Source organism: Fukomys damarensis, unplaced genomic scaffold (genome assembly GCF_012274545.1).
Source record: "Fukomys damarensis isolate Sample0158 unplaced genomic scaffold, DMR_v1.0_HiC HiC_scaffold_21, whole genome shotgun sequence".
Taxonomy (NCBI): Eukaryota; Metazoa; Chordata; class Mammalia; order Rodentia; family Bathyergidae; genus Fukomys; species Fukomys damarensis.
This window is the reverse complement of record NW_022900933.1, coordinates 4,942,201-4,957,389: the sequence shown is the minus strand read 5'-3', so window position 1 is coordinate 4,957,389 and position 15,189 is coordinate 4,942,201. Positions and strand designations below refer to the sequence as shown.

The 15,189-nt window shown below is 32.3% G+C and overlaps 1 protein-coding gene across 1 annotated transcript in view; it reads right to left on the bottom strand.

Moving 5' to 3' along the window:
• The window catches only part of Mnat1 (MNAT1 component of CDK activating kinase), a 199,068-nt gene that overhangs the window by 107,751 nt on the left and 76,128 nt on the right, over nucleotides 1-15,189 (bottom strand). The window contains exons 5-6 of the mRNA XM_010605739.3: nucleotides 9,746-9,886; nucleotides 4,476-4,601 (exon numbers count right to left, since the gene is read on the bottom strand). Of these exons, the coding sequence (XP_010604041.1) occupies nucleotides 4,476-4,601; nucleotides 9,746-9,886 (267 nt within the window). The remainder of the gene's footprint in view (nucleotides 1-4,475; nucleotides 4,602-9,745; nucleotides 9,887-15,189) is intronic.

Genomic DNA, 15,189 nt, shown 5'->3' with positions numbered 1-15,189 from the left:
ATATATATACACATACATATATATAAATTGAATTTTGGGAAACTTCAACGGTGCTGCCAACTTTGGAAAACGTCATCCCAATTTACTGTGTTGACTTGGCATTGTACAGAAATGGACCAGCATATTGGTCTAGAAATGTTAATTTATTTATTTATTTTTTTTCCCCCTGTGTACAGGGGTAACACATCATACTAAATATATAAGGTCATATCTACGTGGGTTTGATTACAGAAACTAATAAAGTATTCTCTAAATAATGAAAAAGGAATAAGATAAAACTATAAGAGTGAGAAGCAATTTAAATATGTTCAGGGACCATTTTCATCTCCAGAATTAAGGATTATTTTAATCTTACATCATTGCCTTTTCTCTTTTACTTTCCTTTTTAGTTTTATTTTAGGATTCCCTATTTTTAATGTTCATACAGAGATTTCTTTAACTGAAATACTGAATAGTTTCTTTGGTGTGAAAAACTATAATAGTACACAGGATCCTAATGAGACAATTAATAATGTGAAATAGGAAGTAAAGGGCTAAAGGTGTAAGGAAAGTGGGAAGGGTGGGGGAGAGGTAATAAGGGAGAGGAAAAAAATATGAGAAACTGAAAAAATGGAAATAAAATGTTTGTAAATGGGAGGGGGGGGAGGGAGGGCAGGAACAAGGGGAAAAATGAGAATCAAGACCTATTATGTAAAGGTACAGAATCCCAGTGATGAATGTATTTGTATTGTATACCTAGATTGTACCAATAACCTCAATAAAAAGAAAAAACAAATTTAAAAAAAAAAAAGCATTTTCTAGTAATAATACATATTCTGAAGCGTTAAAGACCATAAAGAGCATAGGTGGGGGAAAAAAAAGCACTTTAGATGAGATGATCAAAGTTCAGTGTAAATTGAGTCTAATGAGCAGCCACAAAGGAAAAGTGTTCTTTTAACAGTTCTGTTTCTACAACACACAGTTTCTTGCTTCTAGCCTTTTGTTTTTTATTTTTAATTGCTCTTTCCTCTGCTGGCATTTTTATATAGCTAGTCACTTTTATCATTTACTTCTTAGTACAAATGTCACTTTCTTAGAGATGAGGAAATGAATAGTTAGTAGTCTAGATTTCATTCTAAATATATTAGTAAAACAATGGAAGATATTAAGCAAGGGAGTGATCTCATTTTTTTCAGTGTTACTTACTTATCATCATCTGTGTATTTGGGAAATCACCAAAAAGGCGAACAGAAGAGATTACCCAGTACTCAGAACAGATTTCAGATAGATGATAATTGTAGTAGACCATGAGAGAAATGACAGTAACTAGCCTGGGATGACGGTAATAAGAGAAGTGGGTGAAGTCAAGATAAATTTTGGAGGAAGAGCAAATTTACATCAAATCATCTATATTTTCAAACTGCTGTAGTTAGCAAGTAAAAACTGTATCCGCTTGCAAAAAAAAAAAACTTGAATTGAGCTACTGTGTTTTTTACTTAAATTATAAGCCAGATTTGATTTCATTATTATACTCTACAAAAGAGAATAGAACTGCTGAAATGGAATAAGTTATTTCACGACATGCAACAATAATAGTAGGTGTATGACCTTATCTGTTGAAGTTAGAAGAAACAAGCAGTCCTTCTCCTTTTAAAATAACATTTTTGAAACCTTCATTCTTGCATAATTATCATGCTCAGTTGTGACAAGGGATACATTCCCAAGGTGTGTAACAACATTGTGTCATCTAAGCATTGAACGCATTGCATATTACTCACTGGACTAATTTTATCAGCTAACTTCTGCCACTTCAACATTGCATGTCATAAATAATAGCTTTGAAATACAGGAATAAAATGATATACGTTAACTAAACATTCTATAAACTCTGTCATCTTAAGTTTTTAATATCTGAATGGAAAAAAGGAAAAAAGGACAATTCAATACTTGATTTTGCTGGAAGTTCTTACATAGTTTTTCAAAGAATCTGACCAATATAACACAAGCAAATTATAGCCTGGTTAAAAATTACCAGAATTTTTCTCTAAACTTCACCTCAGAGAAGTACCCAAGATACTTTCCCAGATGAGAAAATACATTTTGTATCCTAACAAACATTTTTCCACTAGTTTCACTAAAATTAAGAATATCAATTATGGCAAAACTATTCTACACTTTCTTATTACCACAATCTTTATGTTTCTTGGCATTACATTAGATGTTTTCAAAAGCCACAACATAAAGAATTTTTTAAATATATCATTCATTGAGCCAGGCATGATAGTGCACGCCTATAATTTCAGCACTTTGGACACTGAGGCATGAAGATCGCTATGGGTTCAAGGCCAGCCTGGGGTACATAGTGAGTTCAAGAGCAGCCTGAACTGTACAGTGAGACCCTGTTTCAAACAACAAAACGAAACTTCTATATCGTTTATCAAAAAAATCAAAGTAGCAGTTACTTGCATTATAATTGGCAAAGGAATTTTTACTGATTACTTTAAAATAGATAAATATTGGTAAAATTTTAATAAACTATTCATTTGTACCTTCATCCATCTACCCAATTATCTAGTTCCCAACCAAGATATATGGAAAGTTTATTAGAAACTTATAGACTGATAAAGAGACAGGTAACTGATCATTTCAACACAATTATAATATCATCCTTTGAGGATTAATAATACTGGGACAGTCTATAATGAGAAAGAAAAATACAGAGGATATCTCTTACCACGAAAAGATTAAATAAGAAATGCTATTCTCTAAACTCTAAATACATAATATTAGATACTATTATTGTTTCAAAATTAACTATGAATCTGAAAAACTGAGTTGGTTTAGACTTATATTCTAAAGGAAAACATTCAGAAAAGGGGGGAAAACCTAAACACTTTGAACAGCACTTGTACGCATAAATATATTAGATATGTGTAGAATTACTGACTTACAAAAGCTAAATATTACAGACTGCTTTCTTCCTTTGGAATTAACAGGATCTGCAGAATCCTGATTTCATTATTTCAATACTTTAATGAACTCTGTATAAGTGCCAGGCAATACCTTAGGAATATATTATTCACCTTTTAGAGTAATCTGATGAGGTGAGAAATAACCCTATTTTACAGATGAGAACAATGAAAATAGGTAACTTGATCAATAGCATGTTATCAACTGCACTACCCAAAATTTAAATGTAAGTCTTCTAACTCCAATTCCAATCCCGTTTTCATTAGACACAGTTGAGAAATTAAAGATCTATGGAATAAATTGGTATAGTCATCTATGCTATCAGCTCATATCTTATCTATAATAACTAGTCACATTTCTGGAAAGCTTAATATATGCCAGGCATTGTGTTGGACACTTTCTTCATATCTCCTCTGATGTCCTCAGAAAGCTTCTGAGACAGATATCGTCACTGCCATTTAACTAATAAAGGAAAAGAAAGGCTTATTGTAGAGATTAAAAAATTAGCTCACTACAAGCGCATGACTCAATGAGGCAGCTGAATATTGGACTGAGTCCATTTGGCTCCAAAATCCAAGACCTTATATCTACAATTTCATGATGTTGCCATACTTTAAACCCATATGAGATTATTTTAAAAACATACTTACCAATATGAAAGTTATATACGTTAGAACGGTTATATCTCAAAACACTGGATGTTAAACAAAATTAATATGATACAGCATATAATTCCTAAACAGAAGAAATAACTTGATAAAAGTATCCAAATATATCATTGGCTTATATTTATTTTGAATGAATGGCTAAACAATTTTTAAAATTCAAATTGGTTTATCTTTAAAACTGGAAGCTAAAACTGGCATTTTTCTTTTTTTAAATTTCTGTCATCCTCATTAGAATGGCTTTTTTTTTTAGTTAAGGTCTCACTATATAATAGTTCAAGCTATGTTGTTGAACTCACTATGTAACCGAGGCTGGCATTAAATTCGCAGTAATTCTCCTGCCTCAGCCTCCTAAATACTGGGATTATAGGTGTACTCCACCATAAAAATGGCTTTTGAATTATAAATATGGAAATGGAGAATGGTTTGGATGAAAATATAAATTTATACATTTACTTTCCTATTTTATGTCAGTACATTAATACTTCCCTGGCAATAGTTACACATTTTTCTCTTAAGAAATTTTTTCCTGGGCTGGGGATTTAGCTCAATGGCACCATGCCTGCCTCTCTCACTTTTTATCCCTGGTACCGCAAAAAAAAAAAAAAAATGTTTTCCTAAATTACAAATCTAAAATACAAGAAAAACATAGAAGCGACATATCTCAATAAAATTGCAATGTGTACTTTGAAAATCATTACTTTTCATTTCCTTACAGTATGCGCATTCATATTTCCAGACATCTAGCCTACATCAGATCCTGTTCTTAAATATCTAAACCTTTCAGCTCACTATAGAAACTAACAGAATTATAAAGTGTACTCCTTAAAAATGCCTTTCAAATAAGCAAATAAGACTCACCATTTTGATACCTGTGGAAAATGTCACGGGCTTCACAGGTTTGGGTTTGTCAACCTGCATTTCCAACTGGGTAGATCTATCTTTATGCTGAGCCAAAAGCAAAGCAACAGGGAGATCAGAACTCTCCTGTAAGAAAGAATCAAATTAAATACAAAAGCTAAAACAGGAAAAGCAACAAGACTGCTATTTTCACATAGGCCATTTTCCATAAGCATTTGATGTCATACTAAATATTCATCTTATGGAAAACACTTTACAAAAAATATTAACATTCATAATAAGAAAAGGCTGCTGTAGGCTAATAAATCAAAATAACTTGCAAACAAATATTTTATACAGTCCACATTAAAGATAATATAACAGGGTTCTATTTCACCTAGCCACCAGCCATATTTATTAAAAAGAAAAACAGAAGCTAATCACAAAAAAGAGTAGTATGAATTACTATAACTTAGATCAGATGTTTATCTAAGTCACTTTCTTTTTATCAGTGAATTCAGACCAGCCTGAAATTGTTTCCCATTAGATTTCATCTGGGGCTGTTTAAAAGGATCCTTGTTCTGTTTTGCACAATGAGACTACTGTGAGTACAACTAAACATATATTTATTTTTTCTTTTACTTACCTTATTTTTAAAAAGTAGATCTAAAATGTTTTAATCAAGTTACAAAATGATAAATATTTTCAATATTTTATATTGATACTAAATCAGGGTCACCATTTGCATAAATCTATACACATTTATTTTAGTATCCCATGCATATTAGTGACTAATTCTTAAATGTAGACTGCTATTTATCCTATTTAACATGAGGTCTTCTGACATGCTTAAAGTGCTGTGAAGCTAAGAGCTCTACTAAATGACACCCAGACTTCTTCCTTTCAGAGTTCTCAGTTAAAGAGAACCCTGGGGGAAAGCCCCCTGCCACATACACATACGCACACACAGAGTACATTCTTTATAAATGACAATGAAGGTATGAAAACATTTCTATCTCCTATACTGTTATATGCAAAAAAATTGTTAAAATACAGAGCTTTAAAATATGTGCCCATCTTGAATATTATCCTGAAGAAACTATTAACATTTCCCAGTATGAAAACAAGTACATATCCAATTTTACTTTTTTCCCAAATCTAACAACTTAATTTTTAAGCACAAATGTGGCTAATTAATATACTTACAGGAATTAAGGTTACAGTACAGAAATAATTCAAATAACAAGTTAATTTGACAGAATTATCCTAGAATAAAGTTGCACATTAAAATTTTATATTAGACATATTTTACAAAAACAATGTCACAGATTAAAACTTTTAAAACTGAGTAAAAAAACACAAATTTCATTTATAAAACAGATACTTGTTAAGATGAAAACTGTTGGGACTGGCTTTAGCAATAATGACAGAATGTATTTGGATACTTTTCTTATTTTACAACAAAGCATTAGTAATATATTAATATTGCCGTGAAACCCTGCAACTATTCTCAATGTCCTTATTATTTTAAAATAAATGTAAAATAAAAAATATTTTAAATGAGCTGTGGACAAAAATGTCTTTTCATATGCAAAAACTAACAGGAAAAAAAAAAACCTGGATAAAAAGTTAAATCATTGCTTTCCAATTTATACTCAAAATGAATTCAAATGCTCATCTATAACAGGTATTTATTCTAAAAAGCAAAAATGCTTATATTAAAAGCAAGACAATGTACTCACTTTAAAGAAATTACTAATCAAAACTGGCTTGTTTTAATCCTGGTTTCACATTTACATAGAACTAAATATCAAAATGTCTAAAGAGTTGAATTTTATAAAAATAAACATTCTAGGTTTTTAAAACTAATTTTAACACTAAGACATATAATTTGAACCTACTTAATTTTACTTTAGTACTCAAAATTTTAGGGCCTGAAAGCTTTTGCAACTGTTAAACTAGAATTTTAATGGCAAAAATATTGAAAGAGTAAAATACATTATGTGAAACATATACGCTTTGGAAGATTCAGTCATTCAACTTAGTTCATTCTTCTTAGCAATACATTTACCTTAAAAGGTTTCTATAACCCATAATAATTGCCTGAAGGCACACTGTTTAATATTTTTTAAAATTTTAATACGACTGCCTGTAAAACTCATTAAAAGGTTTATAATGACTCTTTTTAAAGATTACTTTAACAGACTTAATTGACCCATTTGGCAAACAAAATGTCTATTAAAAATCAGCTACTGCATTTCACAGTATCAGCCCATACCAAATTCCATACATAAACAGAAGAAAATTTCTACATAAGAATATAAAGATTTAATAAATATATCTGATTAAAAATGTCTTTCTAAACTGTTAAAAAAGTTGAATCTAAGTAGGATTAAATAAATGGACTTTTCTTAGCCAATATTATGGCAAATGCTAAGCCATAAGTATTAAGACCATAATATTAAAAATACTGTCACATATAATACCGATGATTTTTAAAGGTTAAAAAGTAACTTTTGCCACAAGGACCAAACTGAAAAGCAGGAAAAATTATAACAAACAGTACTTGTGTAAATTAGATGTAAGAAATAATCCTAAGATTTAAGCTTCTAATCATATTTGCAAACACCAACGTTATCTTCCTTTTTAATAAAAATCTAACACATGAACATAGAAAAGGAAATAAATCATTTCACCTAGTTAATAAGAATTCAAGAAAAAGAAAAGAAATTTAAATGATTCAATTAGTCAAAAAAAACTAAAAATATGTTAACATTTATAACAAAAAGTTCAGCAAAGATTAAAAACTTAATCTAAGAGTTCTAAAAATAAATTTCAAAATGGAAACCAAAAATCAAAACTGCAGTGATACTCTAAACCAATCTGTTGCAATTAATTGTACTAATGAATATAGTAAATTACTAAGAAGTATTTAACAACCATGTTACATGATCTAAATAGTGAGGAAAGTATGCACAGTAATGACTTGCAGGTGAAGAAAACAGGAAGTGGTGGAAAAGCTCACAAAATCTAATATTAACTCCAGATTATACACAATGTACAGCACAGGCAGTTTCACATCTTGCTTCATGCCTCAATGAATTGTTGGGGCACTTCATGCCAAGAGTAGCTCAAGGAGGCAGCAAAACTTAGTACAGTACTTTTGAGGACTAAGAGACTATACAAAAATAATTGCTATGCAAAGCTAGGAACACTCAAAATTTGCAAACCCATTATAGACAAAACATAAAATGCCAAAATTATATTGTACATTCATCTAATATTAAAGATCTATATTTGGGCATAATCAATTAAATGTATAGAGGAAAAGCATTACTCCCTAAAAATATGTTCTTCTTTGTATAAAGTGACTGAGAAAGAATTATTCAATACAATAATTAGAGCATCAATATTTACTAAGTGATTCCTTAAAACTTTAAATTTCTCCCAAAATACATTTACAAAAATATAAAGCACAACATGTGTCATTTCAACTGTTAAAGCTGTCCTGCCACTTAGCACATTCAGGTAAAACTAATCAAAGTTGCCAGGGAAAACATCGTGATTGTGTTTTGTATGTTGTTGCTGTCATTTAAAGAACCAAATTGACATTCCACTTGCAGACAGGAGACAGGGTTTTATGATAAGCATTTTCTGTCTATTTAAAATTTATTAATCCCCTTACTTTTATTTTTTATTTCTCACCTACTTCTAACTTGATTAATCTTGCTGTTTTTATTCCTGGTTAATTGGTTTAAATGTTTTATTGTACAAAAGCACAATAGGAAACATGTATACATTTACCCCATCACATAATAACAAGTCAATTAGGGCAACTAAGTGGGTTGACACAGAAGAAATATCTCATGGAAATGAATTTATGTGGACAAAAATAGAAAAGGAAGACTATAAAAAGACTTTCATGGAAAGAAAGGTTTTCTATTTTGTGAAGTAATCAATACCACAGAGTAATAGCATCAAATACTTCAATATCAAATCTATGAAACACTTCAGAGACTTTAGTTATTATTGCTATTATCAACAATGTGACTACTATTACAAAATACTGCCATTTCTTCCAAGGACATTCTTTTTATTTTTTGGTATCAAGGATCAAACTCAGGACCTTGTGTTTGCAAGGTAGGCAGCAGAACCACTGAGCTAAATCCCCAGTTCCCAAGAATATTCTTTTTTTTTTTTTTAAGAATATTCTTTTTCATGCAAAAGTATAAAATATAATTCTGCCCAGAGCTACCAGAATCACTACAAATTTCAGCACAGAATCAAAATTCTTAAAAATTAGCTAGTTAATAGACAACCAATATTAATCAAGAGAAAATACCTTGAAAATAGTGTTTTAATCAATAAGCTTAAAATGTGTACGTAATCTATTGAGAGTATACCAGGTTATGTCAGTTATGACATATTTCTCTCAATTGAAAATAAAAGATACTGATAAAACATTTCAAAAAGGGGAAAAAAAGAAAAGGAATAGAAATAAAATACTCCAGAATCTCATTTTAATATCCTTCTTTAAGATCCACAAACAGTACCATGTCCACAAACAATACTGTATCTTAGGGTAAATCATTTCAAATCTTTCAGAGCAGTTGACAGTATTTAAAAAATGCTTATGAATAAGAAAATTACAATTGAAGAAGTTTTTCATAATTTCTATCACTAACTTCTCTTTGAGGAAAAGATAGAAAACCAACTGAATTTTTATTATGCCAGATTCTGGGAAAATACAATTTTTTTCCAAGAATACCACATGGATTGAAAAGAACCATAACTTCTACTGAATGGAAGAAATTTAGAGGAAGGATCTATAATCCCTTCCTCTACAAAGTATGTGGGCTCTTTTACTAATAATTATGGTTGGCTTGATGCTGCAATTGTTTTGTAGCTCAAGTCTTAAAACATTAACAGCTTCTACTTTTTATTTTGAGAATATTTTTTACATAGCTCTAAGATACTGCATAAGATACACAACTACAAAGTCACGGGAACTACCTAGGAAGTGCCTTTATGATACACCAGAGGAGAGTAGCCCTGAAGATCCACTTTGATTCTTGACTCACAAAATTATGAGTATAAAACTGTGTCTGATTTTTTTCTGGGGGGGTGACTTAATCTTCATCAATAGATATATTAATATCAATAAGCAATTACCAAACTAAAGACGAACCGTGTGAAAATGCCTTTTAAATGACTCCATCAATTGGCATTGTAAATAGGAAAGGCTACACTTTAAAAACTAATTTTTAATCACAATTAGCATTTGTACATACCAGTTCATCTAAAAAAGCCTGCTTATTCTTTCGTTTTAGAATCTGTTGCAGTTGTTCCTCTTTTTGTAAAAACAATCTTCTTTGTTCATTTTCCTGTCGCTCTACCTCTAATGCTTCTTCCAATTCTTCCTGTTCCCGAGTCTAAAACAGAAATTTTTATATAGCGGGCAATAAATTTAGCAACTAATAGCAATCTTATATCACTCTGATGCTTTTTTTATTGGAAACATGAAACACACTAATCACTAATTTTTTAATAATGCAGCACTTCTACTTAGAAGAAACCAGAACTCATTTTATTTAATGTGAACACATTACGATTAAAGGGAATAACATCTAGAACCATAGAAACACTTAAAGTTCACTAAACACAGAAGCAAAACTATAATAGCTAATTAATAGTAATTTCTATTTATAACTATTACAGACAGTTTGGAATCATTTATTTTAGGAGATTTAACCTCACTTTTTTTCCAAATCACATATTAAGTAAACTCCTACAGAAAAAATATTTCACTTATATACTTTAAACTCAGTATATGCAAAATGTCCTTACTTCTGTTAGGAAACACCAATATCTCAAATCAGGTCAATCTAAGAGTCATTGTTGTTTACTCTTTTGATAAGCCAATGCCCCCTTTCTAACAACCAGTTGCTAAGTTCTCTGAGCATCTCTCACAATCAGTTTACAAATTTCTTCTCTACAATAGAGGGAAAGCAAGAGTAAAAAGAAGTGAATATGTAAAACAATTTGGAATAATTGGTATAGCAGTCTGGGGGTTGGAGAAAGCTTCAGATAAAGCTAAAGAGGAAAGCTAAGGCAGATCAGTGAAGGTCTCCTATACCATACTAAATAAATTAAAGGAATATACCCATATTGAAGCAACTGGGAAGACATTAAGAGAATTTAAGTGATGGGATTAGAAATATAACTCGAAGCAATAAGATACACAAATCAACAGGGTTCAACACTGAAAACAGGAAGGCTAGTTAGAATATTCCAATAAACCAAGTAGGAAAATATCAGTTCCCAAATAAGGTAATAAGAGAATCAGAAGAGGAAGCATTCTTCAAAAAGGATAAGAAGTAACTATCAGGAAAATGTGAAGATGGACCTGGTATAGCTTAAACAGTTGGATGGATGCTACTACCATTCAATAAGATAACATAATAAAGGACAAAAATGATTTTAAGTCAAAACTGTAACAAGGGACAAATAACAATATTATATAATTATAAAAGGGCACAGTGGCACCACTGCCTTGCAAGCAAGAGGTTTTTAGTTCAATCCCCAGTACTGCAAAACAAGGGGGGGGCAACATATAAGAACAATTATAAACATATGTGCACCCAACATCAGACTATGTAAATGTATAAAGCAAACATGAACAACACAAAGACCATTCTGCCAAACAGCAGAAGAACACACACTCTTCTCAAGCACATATAGAACTTTTCTAAGATAGCACACAAGTCAAAAAGCAATTTAATCTTAACAAATTTCAAACTGAAATCATGCCAATATGACAACTAATTTATGATTCCACTTATATGAGATATCTAAAATAGTCAATTCATAAGGAAGAATGGAAGAGTGGTTGCCAGAAGCTAGGGGAGATGGAAATGGGAAATTACCAATAAACATGCTGCAAGTTTTAGTTAAGTAAGACAAGAGATCTACTATGTAACACTGTACTTATAGTAATGTATTTTTGGTGTATTATACAATTCAATTTTGGCAACAGGATAAACATTATGCTACGTATTTGAGCAACAATAAAATAAGTTTTTTTAAAACACAAAAAAAAAGGCCTTTGCCCTGCCTGCACCTCGACCAGCACCCAGGGGAAGGTGGAAGGTGGAGATCCATTCTCCCTCCGGCCTGCCTGGGCCCAAATGGTGGGGACTACCTTGCTGCGCAAGTGCCCCTGCAACACTCCAATCCTTGCCACCCCACTCAGGCCTCCTGATTGTACCAGTCGTAGGATCCAATCTGCAGAGGCACAAGTGGTCATAAAGGGCATTTTTCTGAGCTCTGGATTTTGGACAACTTCAAAGAAAGAACAGAGGGAACCTGTAGTAGAACTTTGCAGAGTTCAAACCTGCAGGAGGTCAGGGAACTCAATTTGGGCCTTGCAGTCCAAATCAGTCTGAATTTCAGGAGTCTACCATTGCCTAGCTGAGATCAAAGGACGTAGTTCTGCCCATGGCTGCACACATTGTATATTATGAGAGCAGAGATACAGTCTGAAAGAGGCCCTTCAAATTCTTTTTCTTCTTTCTTTTGCTCATTCCACTCTGCAAATTCTTTCTTTTTTCTGTCCTCTTGCTCCCCCATGTTATTCTTATCTCCCTTTATGTTCCTCTTCCTGCCCTAACTTGGATTTCTTCTTTTATTGTTTTTTTCTTTTTTCTTTATGTTCTTTTCTTATCTCACTTTATTTCATTCAAAGGGCAATAGTTTCAAAGGAAAGTGAGCACCCGTTACTGTTAAGTTGTTATATTCTTGTCCTTATTCTTACACCCTTTGACTCTAACAGTTTCCTAAAGATTGTATGGTCATCCTATGTCCTCTGGCTTCACTTGAAACCTGCTGCAATTTTTACTTATCAACTTCTCTCGTCCTAACTCTGTCAAAGCCCTGATCCTAAAAGGTACACATGCTATATTGAAGAGATTGAATTTTATTTAATTCACATGGGTTAAAGGTGATAGATTAATGACTAACACAAGTGGTCAATTTGTAAGTTGTGCTTGATCCTATTGTGTTGTTGATTTTATCAACTGGGCTACAGGATTGTGATTGATTTAATGAGTAGTCTTCTCTGATGTTATGAAAATGAGAATGTCTATGAGTCATTAGAGACTCAAAAGCTAAAGCGCAACTATATCAGAAAGATTTAAGTAATAATCCAAAAATTGAGGACAACACAACAACAAAAATAAAAATGAGAAAACACTTTGGCAAGACACAAAGACAGACTTGCAGTTCATGAATGGCAAACAGTAGGGCAAATGAGGATGAAAAGTCAGATAGTGAACCACCAGGACACCCTGAACTCGTAGCACAGTAACAAAACACATCATTCAGTCTCTAAAAAAATTCAAACAGAAATAATTTCCCAGACAACCACAAAGATGGTGAACAAAATGAAAGTCATGATTAGAGACTCTAGAACAGAAACTGACAAAAAAATACATGAGCTCAGGACCATGACAGAAGCTATGAAGGCCCAACATAAGAAAGAAATGGAAACCAATGAAGGCCCAAATGGGAAAGAAATGGAATCCATGAAACAGATTCAAAAAGATATACAAGAGATTAAAAACTATGGAAAGTGTTCACAGCAGGATGAAAGAATGTGAAGAATTATCTCAAATATGGAAGACAGGATTGCAGTCAGTGACTGGAGAAAAGAGGTCTCTTAAAATCAGTAAGTAATCATGAGAAATCGATTCAACAACTCCTACTTGATGCTACGAATAATAACATCAAGACTGATAGGAATCCATGAAGTAGCAGGAGAAAATACAAATGACTTAAAAAAGCTGTTCACAGAATTCATGACAGAAAACTTCCCAAACAGTGGGAAACAATTTGACATATAGATAAGTGAGGCATACAGGACTCCAACTAGCCATAATCAAAAAAAATCTACACCTGGACGTATAACAATCAAGATCCCAGAAACCCAACAGAAGAACAAAATACTACAAGCAGTAAGAGAAAATAAACAAATCACATGCAAAGGAAAGCCCATCAGAATCACAGCAGACTTTTCAACACAAACCCTTACGTCAAGGAGAGCCTGGAGTGAGGTATTTCAAGTACTAAAAAAAAAACAACCTCCAACCTAGACTGATGTATCCTAGAAAACTCTCTTTCAAAATGGATAGGGAAATAAGATACTTCCATGACAAAGAACACCTGAGAAACTTTATGAATACCAAACCAGCACTACAAGGAATTCTAAGCAGTATCCTAGAAAAAGACAATGAAGGTCACAACACCATGAGGTCCAACACAGACCAAATCAAATAGGAAAGGCAAGAAACTAAGAGGAGAGGGGGAAAATGTAAAAAGAGTCAACAAAAGGGCAATAACATGACAATAATAAGTCAGTACGTATCAGTTATAACCATCAATGTCAATGGCCTCAATACCCCAGTCAAGACAAACAGACTGGCAGAATGGATTAAGAAGCACAATCCAACAATATGTTGTATACAAGAAACACACCTAGTGCAAAAAGAAGCCCACAGACTAAAAGTGAAAGGATGGAAAGCAATTCTCCATGCCACAGGAGCCCAGAAAAAAGCAGGGATAGCAATCTTATCCTCAGACAAAGTAAATTTCAAATCAAAACTGATTAAAAGAGGAAAAGAAGTCCACTACATCCTTGGAAAGGGAACAATTCAAGAGGAAGAGATGACAATCATAAACAATATATGCACCAAATATTAATGCCCCCAACTATATAAAAGAAATATTAAGAAACATGAAAAACCAAATAAGCACTAATACAATTATAGTGGGGGATCTAAATACCCCACTAACACAAAGAGAAAGATCATATAGGCAAAAAATCAACAACAAAATATTAGAACTAAACCAAGCTTTTGAAGGCATGGACTTAATAGACATATATAGAGTGTTCCACCCCACAAAATCAGAATACACATTTTTTTTGCCTGCACATGGGTCATTCTACAAGATAGACCACATACTAGCTCACAGAACAGGTTTGAATAAATGCAAAAGAATCAGAGTTATTCCCTGTATATTATCAGATCATAGCGCAATCAAGGTGAAGATCAAAAGCATAAGAAACTGTAGGAACTTCACAAACACATGGAAATTGAACAACACTGTCCTGAACAATCAATGGGTCACAGAGGAAATTGAAGAAGAAATTAGACAGTTTTTACAAATAAATAAAAATTCCAATACAACATACAGGAATCTACGGGACATAAAGAAAGCAGTTCTATGTGGAAAATTCATAGCACTAAAAAATTCCAATACAACATACAGGAATCTACGGGACATAAAGAAAGCAGTTCTATGTGGAAAATTCATAGCACTGAATGCCCACACTAGGAAAACAGAGCGAGCTCAAATAAACAACCTAATTAATGAACCTTAGACTCCTAGAAAAACAAGAGCAAGAAATACCCAAAGTTCAAACAAGAGAGGAAATTATAAAGAATAGAGAAGAAAAATACAACATACAGGAATCTACGGGACATAAAGAAAGCAGTTCTATGTGGAAAATTCATAGCACTGAATGCCCACACTAGGAAAACAGAGCGAGCTCAAATAAACAACCTAATTAATGAACCTTAGACTCCTAGAAAAACAAGAGCAAGAAATACCCAAAGTTCAAACAAGAGAGGAAATTATAAAGAATAGAGAAGAAACCAATGCAATGGACAATGGAAAC